The sequence below is a fragment of the Manis pentadactyla genome, chromosome 5, assembly GCF_030020395.1.
Source record: "Manis pentadactyla isolate mManPen7 chromosome 5, mManPen7.hap1, whole genome shotgun sequence".
Lineage (NCBI taxonomy): Eukaryota > Metazoa > Chordata > Mammalia > Pholidota > Manidae > Manis > Manis pentadactyla.
The window spans coordinates 146,431,580-146,445,641 of NC_080023.1; the positions used below are offsets into that span (position 1 = coordinate 146,431,580).

General features: G+C 44.2%; 1 protein-coding gene across 1 annotated transcript in view; it reads right to left on the reverse strand.

Annotated features, from left to right (window-relative positions):
* CDS2 (CDP-diacylglycerol synthase 2) overlaps positions 1-12,944 on the reverse strand; it is a 70,183-nt gene extending 57,239 nt beyond the window's left edge. Inside the window, exon 1 of the mRNA XM_036885075.2 lies at positions 12,567-12,944. Within this exon, the coding sequence (XP_036740970.1) occupies positions 12,567-12,623 (57 nt within the window). The 5' untranslated portion in view covers positions 12,624-12,944. The remainder of the gene's footprint in view (positions 1-12,566) is intronic.
* Between the last annotated feature and the right edge of the window lie 1,118 nt (positions 12,945-14,062).

The following is a 14,062-nucleotide window of genomic DNA, read 5'->3' on the forward strand; positions in this document are numbered from 1 at the left end:
ATAAGGGCACAGAAAGAAGTACAGGCTACAAGTGAAAGGAGAGGTGCACAAGGCCCTGCGAAGGTCTCGAGGACCCAAGTGTGGGTTGATTTGGTAAAGGCTGGGGTAGTTTAAGAAAAATTTGATGGGCACCCAAACAGAATCTTGTTAGAACTGTGGCACCAATTAAAGCCAGAGCAGCAGTTCCAGCCACTGAGGTCCAGGACACAGAAACTGGGATCAAGGCCTCACCTGTGTCCCTGCAAAACTTCCTGGGAGACAGTACTCAGGATTCACCTGAGCCCTCACCCCACAGGAGGAGGACTGGGTTTCGTGGTTCGACTGATGCAGGGCTCAAGGTCCCCACCTTGGGGGACATGGTGAGGACTGGATGCCACATGTATGTAAAATTAGCAATTCACTGGTCCCCTGTGAATGTACAATGTGTCCTGGTGCTGATGGACACAGGAGCTGAGTGTTCTCTGATTTATGGCAACCCTGAGCATTTTCCTAAGACCCTGCTTTGATAGATGGCTATGGGGGTAAGGCAATTAGAGTGAAGAAAGCCCAAATCTCACTGGGGATAGGGCGTTTACCCCCAAAGGAGTATACCATGTACATTTCTCCCATCCCTGAATATATTTTGGGGTAGATATCCTGCAGGGCCTGTGGTTACAGACCACTGCAGGTGAGTTCAGAATGAGGGTACGTGTGATAAAGGCAGTTCTGAGGGGACGTGCTAAGCACCCACCTGTAACTCTGCCTGTACCTTGGCAGGTGACAAATATTAAGCAATGTAATTGCCTGCGGGGGTGGGGGGCACAAGGAAATTGGAGAGATTTTGCAGGAGTTGGAGAAGGTGGGCATCATAAAGCCCACTCATAGTCCTTTTAATTCCCCAGTGTGGCCGTGAGAAAGCCAGACAGCTCCTGGCATATGACTGTGGACTACAGGCAATTGAACAAAATCACATCCCCTTTGCATGCTGCTGTCCCCTCTATAGCCGACATTCTGGACACCCTCAGCCATGAGCTGGGAATGTATGATTATGTAATAGACCTTGCTAATGCTTTCTTCTCTATTGACATAGCACAGGAAAGCCAGCTACAGTTTGCCTTCACGTGGGAAGACCAGCCAGCAGTGGACATTCACTGTCCTTCCACAGGATACCTCCACAGTCCCACCATCTGTCATGGACTTGCAGCCCAGGACTTGGCCACATGGAGGAAACCGCAAACAGTGCAGCTGTATCACTACATTGATGATATTATGCTCACATCTGATTCTCTTTCAGATTTAGAAGGGGCAGTTCCTGGACTGTTGCAACATCTACAGGAAAAAGGATGGGCTGTGAACAGCACCAAGGTTCAGGGACCTGGTTTGTCTCTGAAATTCTTGGGGGTTGTCTGGTTGGGTAAAACTAAAGTTGTTCCTGAAGCAGTCATAGACAAGGTCCAGGCTTTCCCCACCCCTACCACTATGGCAGTATTACAAGAGTTTTGGGGTCTTTTGGACTACTGTAGTGTTTATCCTGCACTTGGCACAAATTCTGAAGCCCTTATACAGGTTGGTATGAAAGGGCATCAGGTGGGACTGAGATGAGACATGTGCAGCTGCTTTTACTGCTGCAAAGCGGGCAGTCAAGGCCGTATAGGCCTTGAATGTAATGGATTCATCAAGGCCCTGTGAACTATATGTTCATGTAGCTGAAGATGGTTATGGATGGGGTCTGTGGCAGCAGGTTGAATGAACACGCCAACCTATTGGATTCTGGTCACAACTATGGAAAGGAGCAGAGGTCTGGTACACCTTAATAGAGAAGCAACTGGCTGTTGTCTACCACGCCTTGCTGGCTATGGAGCCCATTGCCAGAACAGCACCAACCAAGGTAATAAGTACCTATCCCACTGCAGAGTGGGTGCGAGACTGGCCCCAACAGCCACGGAGGGGCATGGCACACACAGATGCCTACACTGACCAAATGGGGTACATATTTACAGCAGTGTAGCACCCTCTCTACTAGCTCCTTAAGTGGAGAACTCCACCGCTTACTGAGGCCAGTGACGTATACCAATGGAAAGCAGGAAGAGATTGCTTTTGAGCCATTGGTAGCCAAAAGTCCTTATCAGGGTGGAAAAGCCCCTGTATCTGAAGATGTTTGGTATACAGACAGCTCCAGTCATGGGCAGCCCCTGAAGTGGAGGGCTGTGACTTTCCACCCTAAGACTGAGACAATATGGATGGAGGATGGAGAGGGGAAGAGCAGCCAATGAGCTGACATGCAGGCAGTATGGGGCTCATGATCACGTAGGAACCTTCCCCCATAGCTGTCTGCACTGACAGCTGGGCCATCTATCAGGGCTTGACCCTGTGGCTACTGACATGGTACCATGCCAAGTGGATGGTTGGACATCGGCCCCTTTGGGGGCAAGAATTGTGGTATGACCTATGGGCCTCTGGTCAGACTAAGACTGTTACCATATATCATGTGACTGGACATATGCCTTTGGCATCCGAAGGGAATGATGAAGCAGACACATTGACCCAGGTATGCTGGCTAGAAGGAATGCCTGTCTCTGATGTCACCCAATGGCTACACCAGCGTTTGTTGTACTCAGGGCAAAAGATAATGTGAGCTGTAGCCCGTCAGTGGGGCTTGCCATTGACCTTTGAAGAAGTCAGCAGAACCCAGGAGTGCCTTGTGTGCTCTAAGAGGGACTTACACTGAGTCCCACAGCAACATGGAACAATAGTAAAGGGATCAGTACCCCTTGTCAGGTGGCAGATAGACTATATGGGGCCTCTGCCCATATCAGGAGGTTATCAGTACGCCATGACTTGTGTGGACACAGCTACTGGACTATTGGTTGCTTTTCCTGCACATCGTGCAGATCAGCAAACCACCAAGAGGAGCCTAGAGCATCTCTTTGTAGCCTATGGCTGGCCACAGGTGATTGAGAGAGATCAAGGCACCCACTTTACTGGACATGCATTACAAGGATGGGTGCAGCAATTAGGAATAAAGTGGAAATTTCATGTACCATATAACTCTGCTGGGGCAGGCATGATAGAGAGGTACAACAGTTTTTTGAAATCTGGCCTGAAGTCAGACACCAATAGTGTATGGGGCTGGTCAGTTCACCTATGGACAGTGCTACAGCGTTTGAATGAAAAGCCATGTAAAGGAGCTTTGAGCCCTGTGGATATGTTCATATACCTTGCTGCCTCTCCTATACTATTGTACGTCCAAACCAGAGTTATTAAAGCCAGGATATGGACAACAAAGCAACATCCTGCTGCCAGCCCCTACAGCATTAAACCCTGGAGACACTGTTGAATGGACATGGCCCTTGACATTTCGACACATGGACAACCAGCGATGCCTGGCCCTTCTGGCACCTTGGAGAAAAGACCTGGAAGCTGGCCTTGTGTGTATTCCTGGAGTATCAGCAGAGTGGCCCCCAAAGATCACAGTAGTGTACCCAAAATGTCCAGGAGATAAAAGCATCCTGTGGCAAAGTTTCATCTTTACAGCCAGTGCATGTACCTCCAGCAGCCCTATATGTTGACCCATCTGTAATTCCCACAGGGAGGGGGGTGAAAGTTTGGTATACTAGACCAGGACGAGATCCCATTCCTGCCACTGTTTTTATCATAAGACCACTCTCTTGCATGTATCCTACCTGATAGACAAGATTTGCCTATGCTGGCATCATTAAAACATGTATCTTATCGCCCTTAAGGTTATTTTCTCCTACAGTCCTTGTGGCCTGGATGCGGCCCCTGGCTGCAGCTGCCACGTGATGATTGCTCTGAACCCTCTACCTCTTCAGCTACTGCCTGCCTATGGAATACATGAGCTTTAGACTTAATCTGCGTAAGACTTTGAAACTAGCTGAATCCTCCAGCTTGAGGATTATCATGATTTTATTTCTGTTGCTATTGTATATTATTAGTCTGGTCACAATGTTCTGGTTTCCCACCCAGGGACCATTGTGGAAGAAGGGGAACGAGAAAATTGTAAGGCGAGATTTCTGGAGGGGTGGCCTGTGTGTAAAATTGTAGTATTTTCAGAATATCTTGCCTGGCTTTAGGGTATCTGCATATCAACAGGCGTTCCTAAGGGGTGGAAAATGGTTCATCTCAGTATCAATGGGTAATTAATTACCTGGGCAACCAAGGGTTTACCTGAAACTCAGAGGTTAGAGGGAGGTCTGATTTACTTCAGCCGAAGCAGGAAAGATACGGCCGCAGACTGCAGTTTGTAAGCAATAAACAGGTTTTAAACTTTATTTCTCCCTTTGACTGATTTTGGTTTTAGGGGTATTTTTCCTGGGATTTCCTTTCCCCGGACTTACATCTTTTATTTTTATCTTTTTCTTTCATAATTAAAAACAATTTTGAAATAAATGTTTACAAAGAATTTAATGAACCTTAACAATGTGGCAAAATGCTTCTGAGTGCATAAAAGGCTAGTTATCAGATCATACAAGGTCACTACTATTATTTCAGCCATGTGTAGCAATATGCATAGGAGAGATATGCATTTGAACAATGGTTGTATCTCTGAATGATGGGATCGCAGATGGATTTCATCCTCATATGTACACATTTATGTGATTTCTACAATGAATACATGCCTGGATGAAGTACTGAGATGGGGAAGATCTGAACTGGATTCTGAGAAAGAATTAAACAGGTGGAGGTAGGGAGGCGATGACAGAGAAAGTGCATTTCAGGGGCTCAGAACGGCAAGAGCCAAGGTATGTACCACAGAAGCACCAAGAGGGAGAAGGGCCAGTTAGGAGGGAAGGTTATGAAGGACCAAGTCTAAAAGACCTGCAAAAGGGACCAGAATTCCTTCCACCCACCCCCTGTAAATCACAGGATGATTTCAGAGCTGACACAACATACAAAAGAACTGGTGGGCTAAAAGGGACTGAGAGCAAATCCTGAATGTTGTGAGCTCAATTAGAAGGTTTACAACAAAACAGGCATCAAATCCCGGACTACGTTAAATATGCAAGAGCAACAGATAAGGATTCTACATAACACCCAGTTAGAACCTGTGACCTGGGACGAGGTAAGAGAGCAGATAGGGTCTAATGAGTTTCAAGTTGGAGCAACTCAGAGATCCGATTCTACTTGCAGAGGCGACAGGAGGAGGAGGGTCAACATCTGCAAAGATAGAATTCGGATATGAGACAAAGTAAGTTTGCTATGACTGAGGGACATGCTCTAGGAATGTCCTGCAGCAGACCACTAAAACCACAAGACTAGTAGGGCACAGACTGTGAGAATGAGGCTCTGAGAGTCACCTACCCAGGAACCGAGGGTCAATGTCCTCTCAACATCAGAACCCAGGAGCAAAGAGGGTTGCCAGTAAAGCCAAAGTTTCAAAGACTTTTCAAAAATGCAGGGAAGTCGATTAATGATACCAAAAAAAAAAAAAAAAATACAGGGAAGTCTTCACAGAGAAGCCCCAAAGTGGCCCTGTAGTGATCCTAATACAAAGGAGCTGTGGCCAGAGGGCAACATATCACAAGAACATTTGATTTTGGAAGGATACATCAGGTGCTTCTGTACCACCAACTGCTCAAGGGGCTAACTGTGGAGAGAGGACTAGTAGGAGAGAAGGAGACGTTCACACTGAACCCTTTACACCCTTCAAATTCTGAATGTGCATTGCCTAGTCAAATAACATAATAAAGTTCAACTTTTTCTCTAAAAGGTCATTCAACTTAGTGGGCCCTATGCCATCCCCACTGTTGGTGCAAACAGCATAACAAAGATAAGGGACTGTCAGGGAAAGCTGCCTGATGGGGACCAGGTCTGCCCTCACTGGCATTGCACCACTACTCCAGCCAAGCAACCACCACGTGACAAGGCTTGGACGGCAACAACTCTGACACTGGGAACAAATTAGTATTCTTCCAACAAGACGCTGGCAAAATAAGTAACTCAGGGTCTCTCCATCTCTTTTCTAAACCCGAGGCAGTATGTGTGAAAGGCTGTGCTTTCTTACCCCCAGAAACCCCCAGCACCAGTCAAGAAGGGTTCAGGGAGGCTGGCACAGCACAGGGAACAAGTTAAGAAGCAGTGTGTAGAGCAGTTACTCAGCAAGCTCCCTGGATCACTAACAAGTTCAATTTACTCCCGCTTCTGTGGATCCTAGAAAAGATGGAAGAGTGTGCAAATTGGAAATAGAATAGTCCCCCCACTTACCCATGGTTTCACTTTCTGCAGTCCCAGTTACCCCTGGCCAAGCACTGTCTGGAAGCACATGGTCCTCCTTCTAGCATATCATCAGAAAGTCAATAGTAGCCTAACAACATGTCAAAATGCCTACATTATTCACCCAACTTCATCTCACAGGCATTTTATCACCCCACATCATTACAAGAAGCGATGAGTACAATGAGTCCAGTACAACAAGATACTTTGAGGGAGAAAGACCACATTCTCATAACTTTTGTTAAAGCACGTTGTTATAATCGTTCTATTTTATTATTGGTTATTGTTGTTAGTTCCTTATTGTGCCTAATTTATGAATTAAATGATAAATTTAACTACACATTTAAATTAAATCATAGGTCTGTGTATGTATAGGAAAAAACACAGTGTATATAGAATTTGGTACTATCCATGGTTTCAGGCATCTACTGGAGGTCTTGGAATGTATCCTGAAGGGCCCCGACCCATAAGATGGCGAACCTCCTGCTTCTCTTCCGAGTCCTCGGTTCCTGCTGGTGCCACCTGAAGCCCAATCACCTCTCTCCCCCCTCCCAATCCCAGCACCTAGCCAATAGCCACCAGCCCCGTAGAAGTAACACCACAATCACCCCATGCCCCTTCCTATATAACCCAGCACCTTTCCCTAATAAAGCGGAATTCTCCAGTGAATTGCTGCTGTGTGTCGCTCCTTTCCTTTCATATCCCCCTCAGATAAGGGGAACACTACTATATTGACACTCACATTTTTTCAAACAATTTAAAGGATGTTCATTGGCACTGTGAATTAGTTACACAATTCATTTCAAAAGTCTCCCAGTGCATTCAAAGTTATATAATTTCTTCAAATAACAGAAGAAACCATGGATTACCTGGAGCTAAAACTGGTATAAAATCCATAACATTCTCTTCATGAACACAAAGACCAGCCCTCCCTCAGAGCTAATGGAGATTGTATCCAGTTGACACTGGATTCAGTTAATGTTCTAAGGAAAAGGTGGTTGAATACAGAATGACTGTTTATTGCTAGGACAAAGGTTATGATACTAAGAGACTCATCAAACAGAAAGCATTTATTCTGAGCAGCCTCCCATGCAGCTCTGAGTGAGGGGACCACACTGCGCCAGGAGTTCCTTTCAAGGATATCCAAGTGGCTGCTCTCAGAGATGGGCTTCAAAATACATAAATCATCCATCATCCAATAACTAAGAAAACAGGACCTATTTAATTTTTCCTACCAAAAAATTTTTCTTCTCAGAACCTCCACATTTACTACCTGAGATTTTATTTTTTTCCATACACTTAACATTTTTTAAGATTTTGCTATTTTTCTGATTTTTTTTGTAGCCTCATAAGAAAAACAGCTGATATTTTGATTATTTTTTTCTATCAAAGTCAATCACTGCAGGACCTTTTAAAGTCTGCAAGTGGGTTTGCACCCTGGAAGGGAGAATTTTGCAACATGAGAAAAAGAAAAAACAGGAATTAGCAAACCTTCATACTATTTTGCATCTAACCAGATAAGCGGCCTTTGGCAAGTAACAAATTTTTGGTCTTTGGTATCCTCTTCTACCAAATAATGACCTGTAAGATCCCTTCTAACATCCAATGAGAGCAATTTAACATTTTAAAGAGATGTAAATTCTTCTAAGGAAATGTCACAAATTTGTACAAACACAAGACATTTTAAACAAAATTAGCTTTTTAAAAAAAATTAATTTTAAGTAGTTTATATCAGAAAGCAAATGAATTTTTAAAATAAAATTAGACTGCTTGATCAATATGAAAAGAAACAAAATGGTGGGTCATATACAAGGGTTAACATCTCAAATATATAAAGAACTCACAAGCCTCAACACCCAAAAAGCAAATAACCCGATTAAAAAATGGGCAGAGGATCTGAACAGACACTTCTCCAAAGAAATTCAGATGACCAACAGGCACATGAAAAGATGCTCCACATCACTAATTATCATGGAAATGCAAATTAAAACCACAATGAAATATCACCTCACACAAGTTAGGATGCCCAACATCCAAAAGACAAGCAACAACAAATGGTGGCAAGGATGTGGAGAAAGGGGAACCCTCCTACACTGTTGGTGGGAATATAAATTAGTTTAACCATTGTGGAAAGCAATATGGAGGTTCCTCAAAAAACTAAAAATAGAAATACCATTTGACCCAGGAATTCCACTCTTAGGAATTTACCTGAGGAAAACAAGACCACAGATTCAGAAAGACATATGCACCCCTATGTTTATCACAGCACTATTTACTACAGTTAAGATATGGAAGCAACCTAAGTATCCATCAATAGATAAATGGATAAAGAAGATGTGGTACATATACACAAAAGAATATTATTCAGCCATAAGAAGAAAACAAATCCTACCATTTGCAACAACATGGATGGGGCTAGAGGGTATTATGCTCAGTGAAATAAATCAGGCGGAGAAAGACAAGTACCAAATGATATCACTCATTTGTGGAATATAACAACAAAGCAAAACTGAAGGAACAAACAGCAGCAGACTCACACACTCCAAGAAGGAACTAGCAGTTACCAAAAGGAAGGGAGTAAGAGAGGGTGGGTGGGGAGGGAGGGATAATGGGATTAAGGGGCATTATGATCAATACACATAATGTAGGGGGTCACAGGGAAAACAGTATAGCACAGAAAAGACAAGTAGTGGCTCTATAGCATCTTACTAGGCTGATGGACAGTGACTGCAATGGTGTGTGGAGAGGGACTCAATAATATGGGTGAATGTAGTAAGCACAATGTTGCTCATGTGACACCTTCATATGATTGTATATCAATGATACTTCAATAAAAAAATGGTGGGTCATATAACAAATCAATATCATTATTCCCCCCCTATTTAAGTCTGAGAACAATAGTTAAGGTTTCCTAATTTTTCTTCAATACTCAAAGTATTTCTTAATGTAAAAAATTCTTTCTGAAAGAAAGCATTTCTCCTACATCTGAAGTAGTTATAGCACTTAAGAGTAAAATTTTATTTCACTAGCTCCCTCTTGTCTATCAAAAAACCACTTTTAATTTTTCACCATTGTCCTAAAATGTATTATAGCTAGGGCTATGAAGGGAAGATAATTGCATACAGCAATGCTCCTTCTGCAGCCAAAGCTAACTGTGATTCTGAGCACTGAAAAACTCAGTAAGAAAATGAAATGAAAAATATAGGTCACAAATGGCCAATTCCTGTCTGTACCACTTTACTTAAAAGGTGTCAAGCAGGAAAAGATGACTCCAAACACTTCTAACTTGAAGATTTAATCATATTCCAAGGATGGAAGGCAAATATTAAAGTTTTTGCTGTAATACTGTAGTTCAAGCAGAAGCAATTAGCTAACACATTATTACAATGTGACAGTTCCTGCCCTACCATGTAACATGCATACTCATTTAACCCACCTGAATATCCTTTGAAGCACTTGCTATTTTATCAGTCCCCATTTCGAGATGGTCAAACTGAGGCTTTTACACAAATCAAGTGATTTGCTCAGTTACTCAACTGGTAAGTGTCAGAGCCCAGGCTCAAGATGGATCTGACTGACTCTTATGCCCCTGCTTTTTAACCATTGTCTTCAGTTAAAATTTAAACTCCCCTTTCTAAATGATGTCATTATTTCCTCCCCAAACTGGTTTCATCCATCTAGAAAGGAAGTCTTACAACAAGTAAAAGTTCTAATTTAAATAGCACTCCAGCACCTAAGTTCAGCAGAAAACCCCAGAAACTTCTCTCTAACCTCCATAACAAAGTTTACTGAAATGTCAAGCCAATGATACATTTTAAGATGCCAATCTTTTGACCCATGTTTCATCCTTTTCTTTCCTAAACTCCATTGGAAAAACATGGTTGGGCAGGAAGAGAATTATTCCCAAAGCTTAAATTCCAAGTTTGGCAACAATACTGTGCTTTGGGACTTTAAAATTGTAAGCACAGTTCCCAGAGGGAAACATTTCCTTTATTAGCAATTGGCTCTGAAAATTCCATTCTAAGATGCTAAATATAACAAAATACCTTCTGACTTTAATAATAAACATTCACCAGATCATTCTGAAGCTAATGTTTATCTACAATTTTGCCACATTTAAGCAGCTGTATCATTTTAAAGAATCTTCCAAATTTTTTCTACTTCTTTTAATGAGTTCACCTGATACTGTTTTCTGAGTTCTACTATGAAATAATAAAGTTCTTATTTATCAATTCATTTCCCTAAAAAGATATCCTTGTTTTATTATTTCTAATTTGCTCAAGTTCTCACACAAGAATATTGGCAAAGCCAGAATGCTGGAAGTAGGTTTTTCAAACTATGAAATTGAATGAATCAACATTTTTAAAACTTCACTATATACATTACATTCATCAAGGGCAAATAAAAGTATTTTGCAGTTCTTAAAACATATCTTATTAAAAATATACCATACACGATTATTTCAGAGATACTGAGTGATGGGGTGAAGAGCTAAGGGTCTTGCTCAGGGCTAATGGATGACATCAGGTTTTAAAAGAATGCAGTAGCTGCTGTGTTTTAGGGAGCAGCACTCAGTGGACTTAAACCCCCACGCATTCTGTCATTACATAAATGGTTTAAGAGCAGTTGTAAAAAATTAAGTCACCCTTAGCTGGACAGCTCCTCATGCCTACCCTACCTAAAAAATGGAATGAGAAAGTATTTAAGAATTAACTGGTACTTTTCTCTGGGATTGGACCCAAGGAGTCGGGTAGGGAGGTTAAAATTTTTATTTCACCTCATAATCCCATGGGTTCTTTTGTGCATGTGACTCTGCTTTGTTTTTACGGGTAAAATAGTTTTTCAAAAATACAACCCACTAGCTAGCATGCCTTCTTTTTTCTACCTCTTCTCACACCTTCTAGGCCCACAAAGTCCCATTAACATCAAGTCTGGTGTTTCACCCTTAATTAGGGCTACATAACCTCCAAACATCTGAACACTGACCAACTAGCATATGCAGGATGTGGACAGAGTTCTTTCAAGCTCAACCACAATGTTTAATGGGAAGATTAGAGATTTCAAGGTACCTTGTCTCTGCAAGCAACTCCTGAACTTGTGCTGAAACCCTAAATTTTCTCCAGAATTTATTCTAAAAACCAGTACGGAGAGCCCACCTTGGATGATCCATCATCAATAGCAACAACAAAGAAGTTGTTTTAACACCCCATTCTCTTTCACCCAAAACATTCCTCTTAGTTTACCTGCTCCATTGCCTCCCTGTCACCGTCTTGTGATTTCATCCTTCCTGATGTCTCTGTATGTCTCTTTCCTCCAGTTATCAAATCTGCAAGCCACATATATGGTTGTAGTGGGCCTCATGTAGAGACACTGGAGGGGCCAGCTGTTCATCAGCTCCAGCCAAACGTTTGTTCATCAGGTGGGAATGTGATGGCAGATCTTCCAATTATCCAAACAAGCAAGAAATTCAGACTGGTAGGAGTAATCTTCCGGTTTTTAAAGCAACATGTAGTCCAAAGAAAATAGCTGCAGGTGCTGCACTGGCAACGCCCGAGTTACCCAGTCTCTTTCACGCTGGTTCGGACTCCCTTAGCCCATTCTGCACATCACCACCAGGTCAATTTACCAAATACACTGCTCCTGACCACTGCTAATTCAAGGCTCAAAATAGTACCACCAAGTCCCAACCCTGGCTGTCATTCAACATTCACAGTAATACAACCACTTTCCACCTTCTTCAACTCCCCTACACAAACCTTTCACTTCAGCGAAAGGAGTCTGCTCCCCTCATCTGTCACCCCCACCCCCCCAACCAGCTGCGTCCCCGCCATGATGGCCTTTTTACCCTCCTCCTCTACCCCATCAATGCCCACACTTGAAGCAGGAAACAAGCCCATCTACTGAGTATACTTTCCAACACCGGCTGACTCCACAAGTCAAGAGACTTCTCTGCTCAAAGCCAACGCATTTAACTTTCAAGAAGGGCCTTAAACGTCCTAAGAGGCAAATCCCACAGTTTTGTCTCGATAATCTTCCCCAAAGGATAACACTGTAAAGGGGAGCGAAGAGCCTAAGTCGAGCTCAGAGGAGTCGCCAGAGAAAGCTCTGAGGGGTTCTAGAAGTATTCACACCCAGAAAGGCCCCGGAGAGGAGGAGGACTGGACGCGGACCCCCAGCCAGCCCTGCAAGGTAGGCGGCCGTGCTCAAGCCCCCCGCCGCCGCGCGCTCCTTCCCGCGCCCCGAGATACCACCCCCACATCCGAGTCCCAGGACTGCGAGCCGCTGACCTCAGACGCGCGCTCCGCGGCCCCGCACCCGAGGACCCTCCGCTCCCAGCCCGACACCGCCGCTACCTTATCCTCGGGCGCTGCATCCGGCTCGCGGGCCGCCCTCTGCCTCAGCTCGGTCATGCTGGAGACACCGGTGCGACGTCGCCGCAGGCAAGGAGCGCTGCAGCCGGAGCGGGCACCTCGGCACGGGCACGCGCGAACGCCGCTGGGCCGGCCCCGCCCCGCCTGAGCGGCGCGCGGCTCCGCAGCGGCTCGCAGCACTCACGGCAGCCCCGGGCGTCAGTCCTGGAACTCGGTCCCACCCAGCCCCGCAGCCCTTTCACCCGAGCGTAGCGAGGTCGGCCTCCCCCAGCCTCGGCCAGCTTCCTCCAGCCTCGGCCAGTTAGCTTCTCTCGGCAGGAGTGCCCGACAGTGAGCGCGCACGCGCACCGCCGCCATCCCGGCTCCGGATATCCACCAATGGGGCGAATCCGCCAGGGAGGCGGGGCTGTGGGGAACGGGGTGGAGCGCAGTGGAAAGACGTGCATTGGATAGCCGCGTGAGGGGGCGGGAAAAGGCGTGAGTTCCGAGGGAGACGAGCCAATAGGAGCTCCGGCCTGACTGCGGGTGGCGGGTGCTGGCGCCCTGGGTCATTAGCCATAACGGATTGCGGAGCATGAGACGAGGCTACCCAGAGGTTCTGGGTTCCCTGCTGCTCCCTGCTCTCGACTTCGCGGCATCATTAGCAAGTGCTGTTCCCTCACACATATAAAAAGACATTTGTCAGGCCCTGAGCAGAAAGGCCTGGGGAGCCCTCTTGTGTAAGAAGGGTATCATGTTATAAAAAAATGATTTAAACCCAAACTTGGGCCTGTTGCTCCGCCTAGATGTCTCTAGTATTTATTGAGCATAATTATGTTCAAGGCCCTGAACTAAGTAATCGTTTATCAAATTTAATCCGTATAATACTTGGAAGTTAAAATGATCTTACACAATTTTTCAGATTCTTCTTCTGTCTTTTCCCCTGTTGACTTTTTTGGATAGGAATGCTGTCTACCTAGCTCACAGCTGAATCCTCTTTGTACCAGACATATTCTAAGCACTTGTAGAATGAATTCAGTTTCTCCTAAAAGAAAATGATTTACCTAAGGTCTCACAGCTAGAAAGTGCCCACAGGGAGTTGGAACACAGATCTGTTACCAAAGCCTACACTAATCACTATATTTTTTTCCCACCTTCCTAAACTGTTAATACTTGTTTTGTGCAAGCACTGCCTTGTAAGTCATATAAGCAAGCATAAAATGGGGTCCCTTCTCTTAAGCATATTGTAATTTAACAAGGAGTGAAACTTGAATACGTAGGAGTTGTACTTTTGTATTACCAAATTTGACCTGAGCTGAGGGTTTGTGGGAAAGTTGTGATAATTCTGAGAAAACCATTATATTCTCTTGATTTCTATAAGAGTATATTCCCAAGTTCCTGTAATAGTGCTTTAGAGTAGCAGCAAAATAGGTATTGAAAACACAGAATTCAGTATGCTTTGCTTCCTATTAAAAACTTTGCACAAATACTTGTTTTTT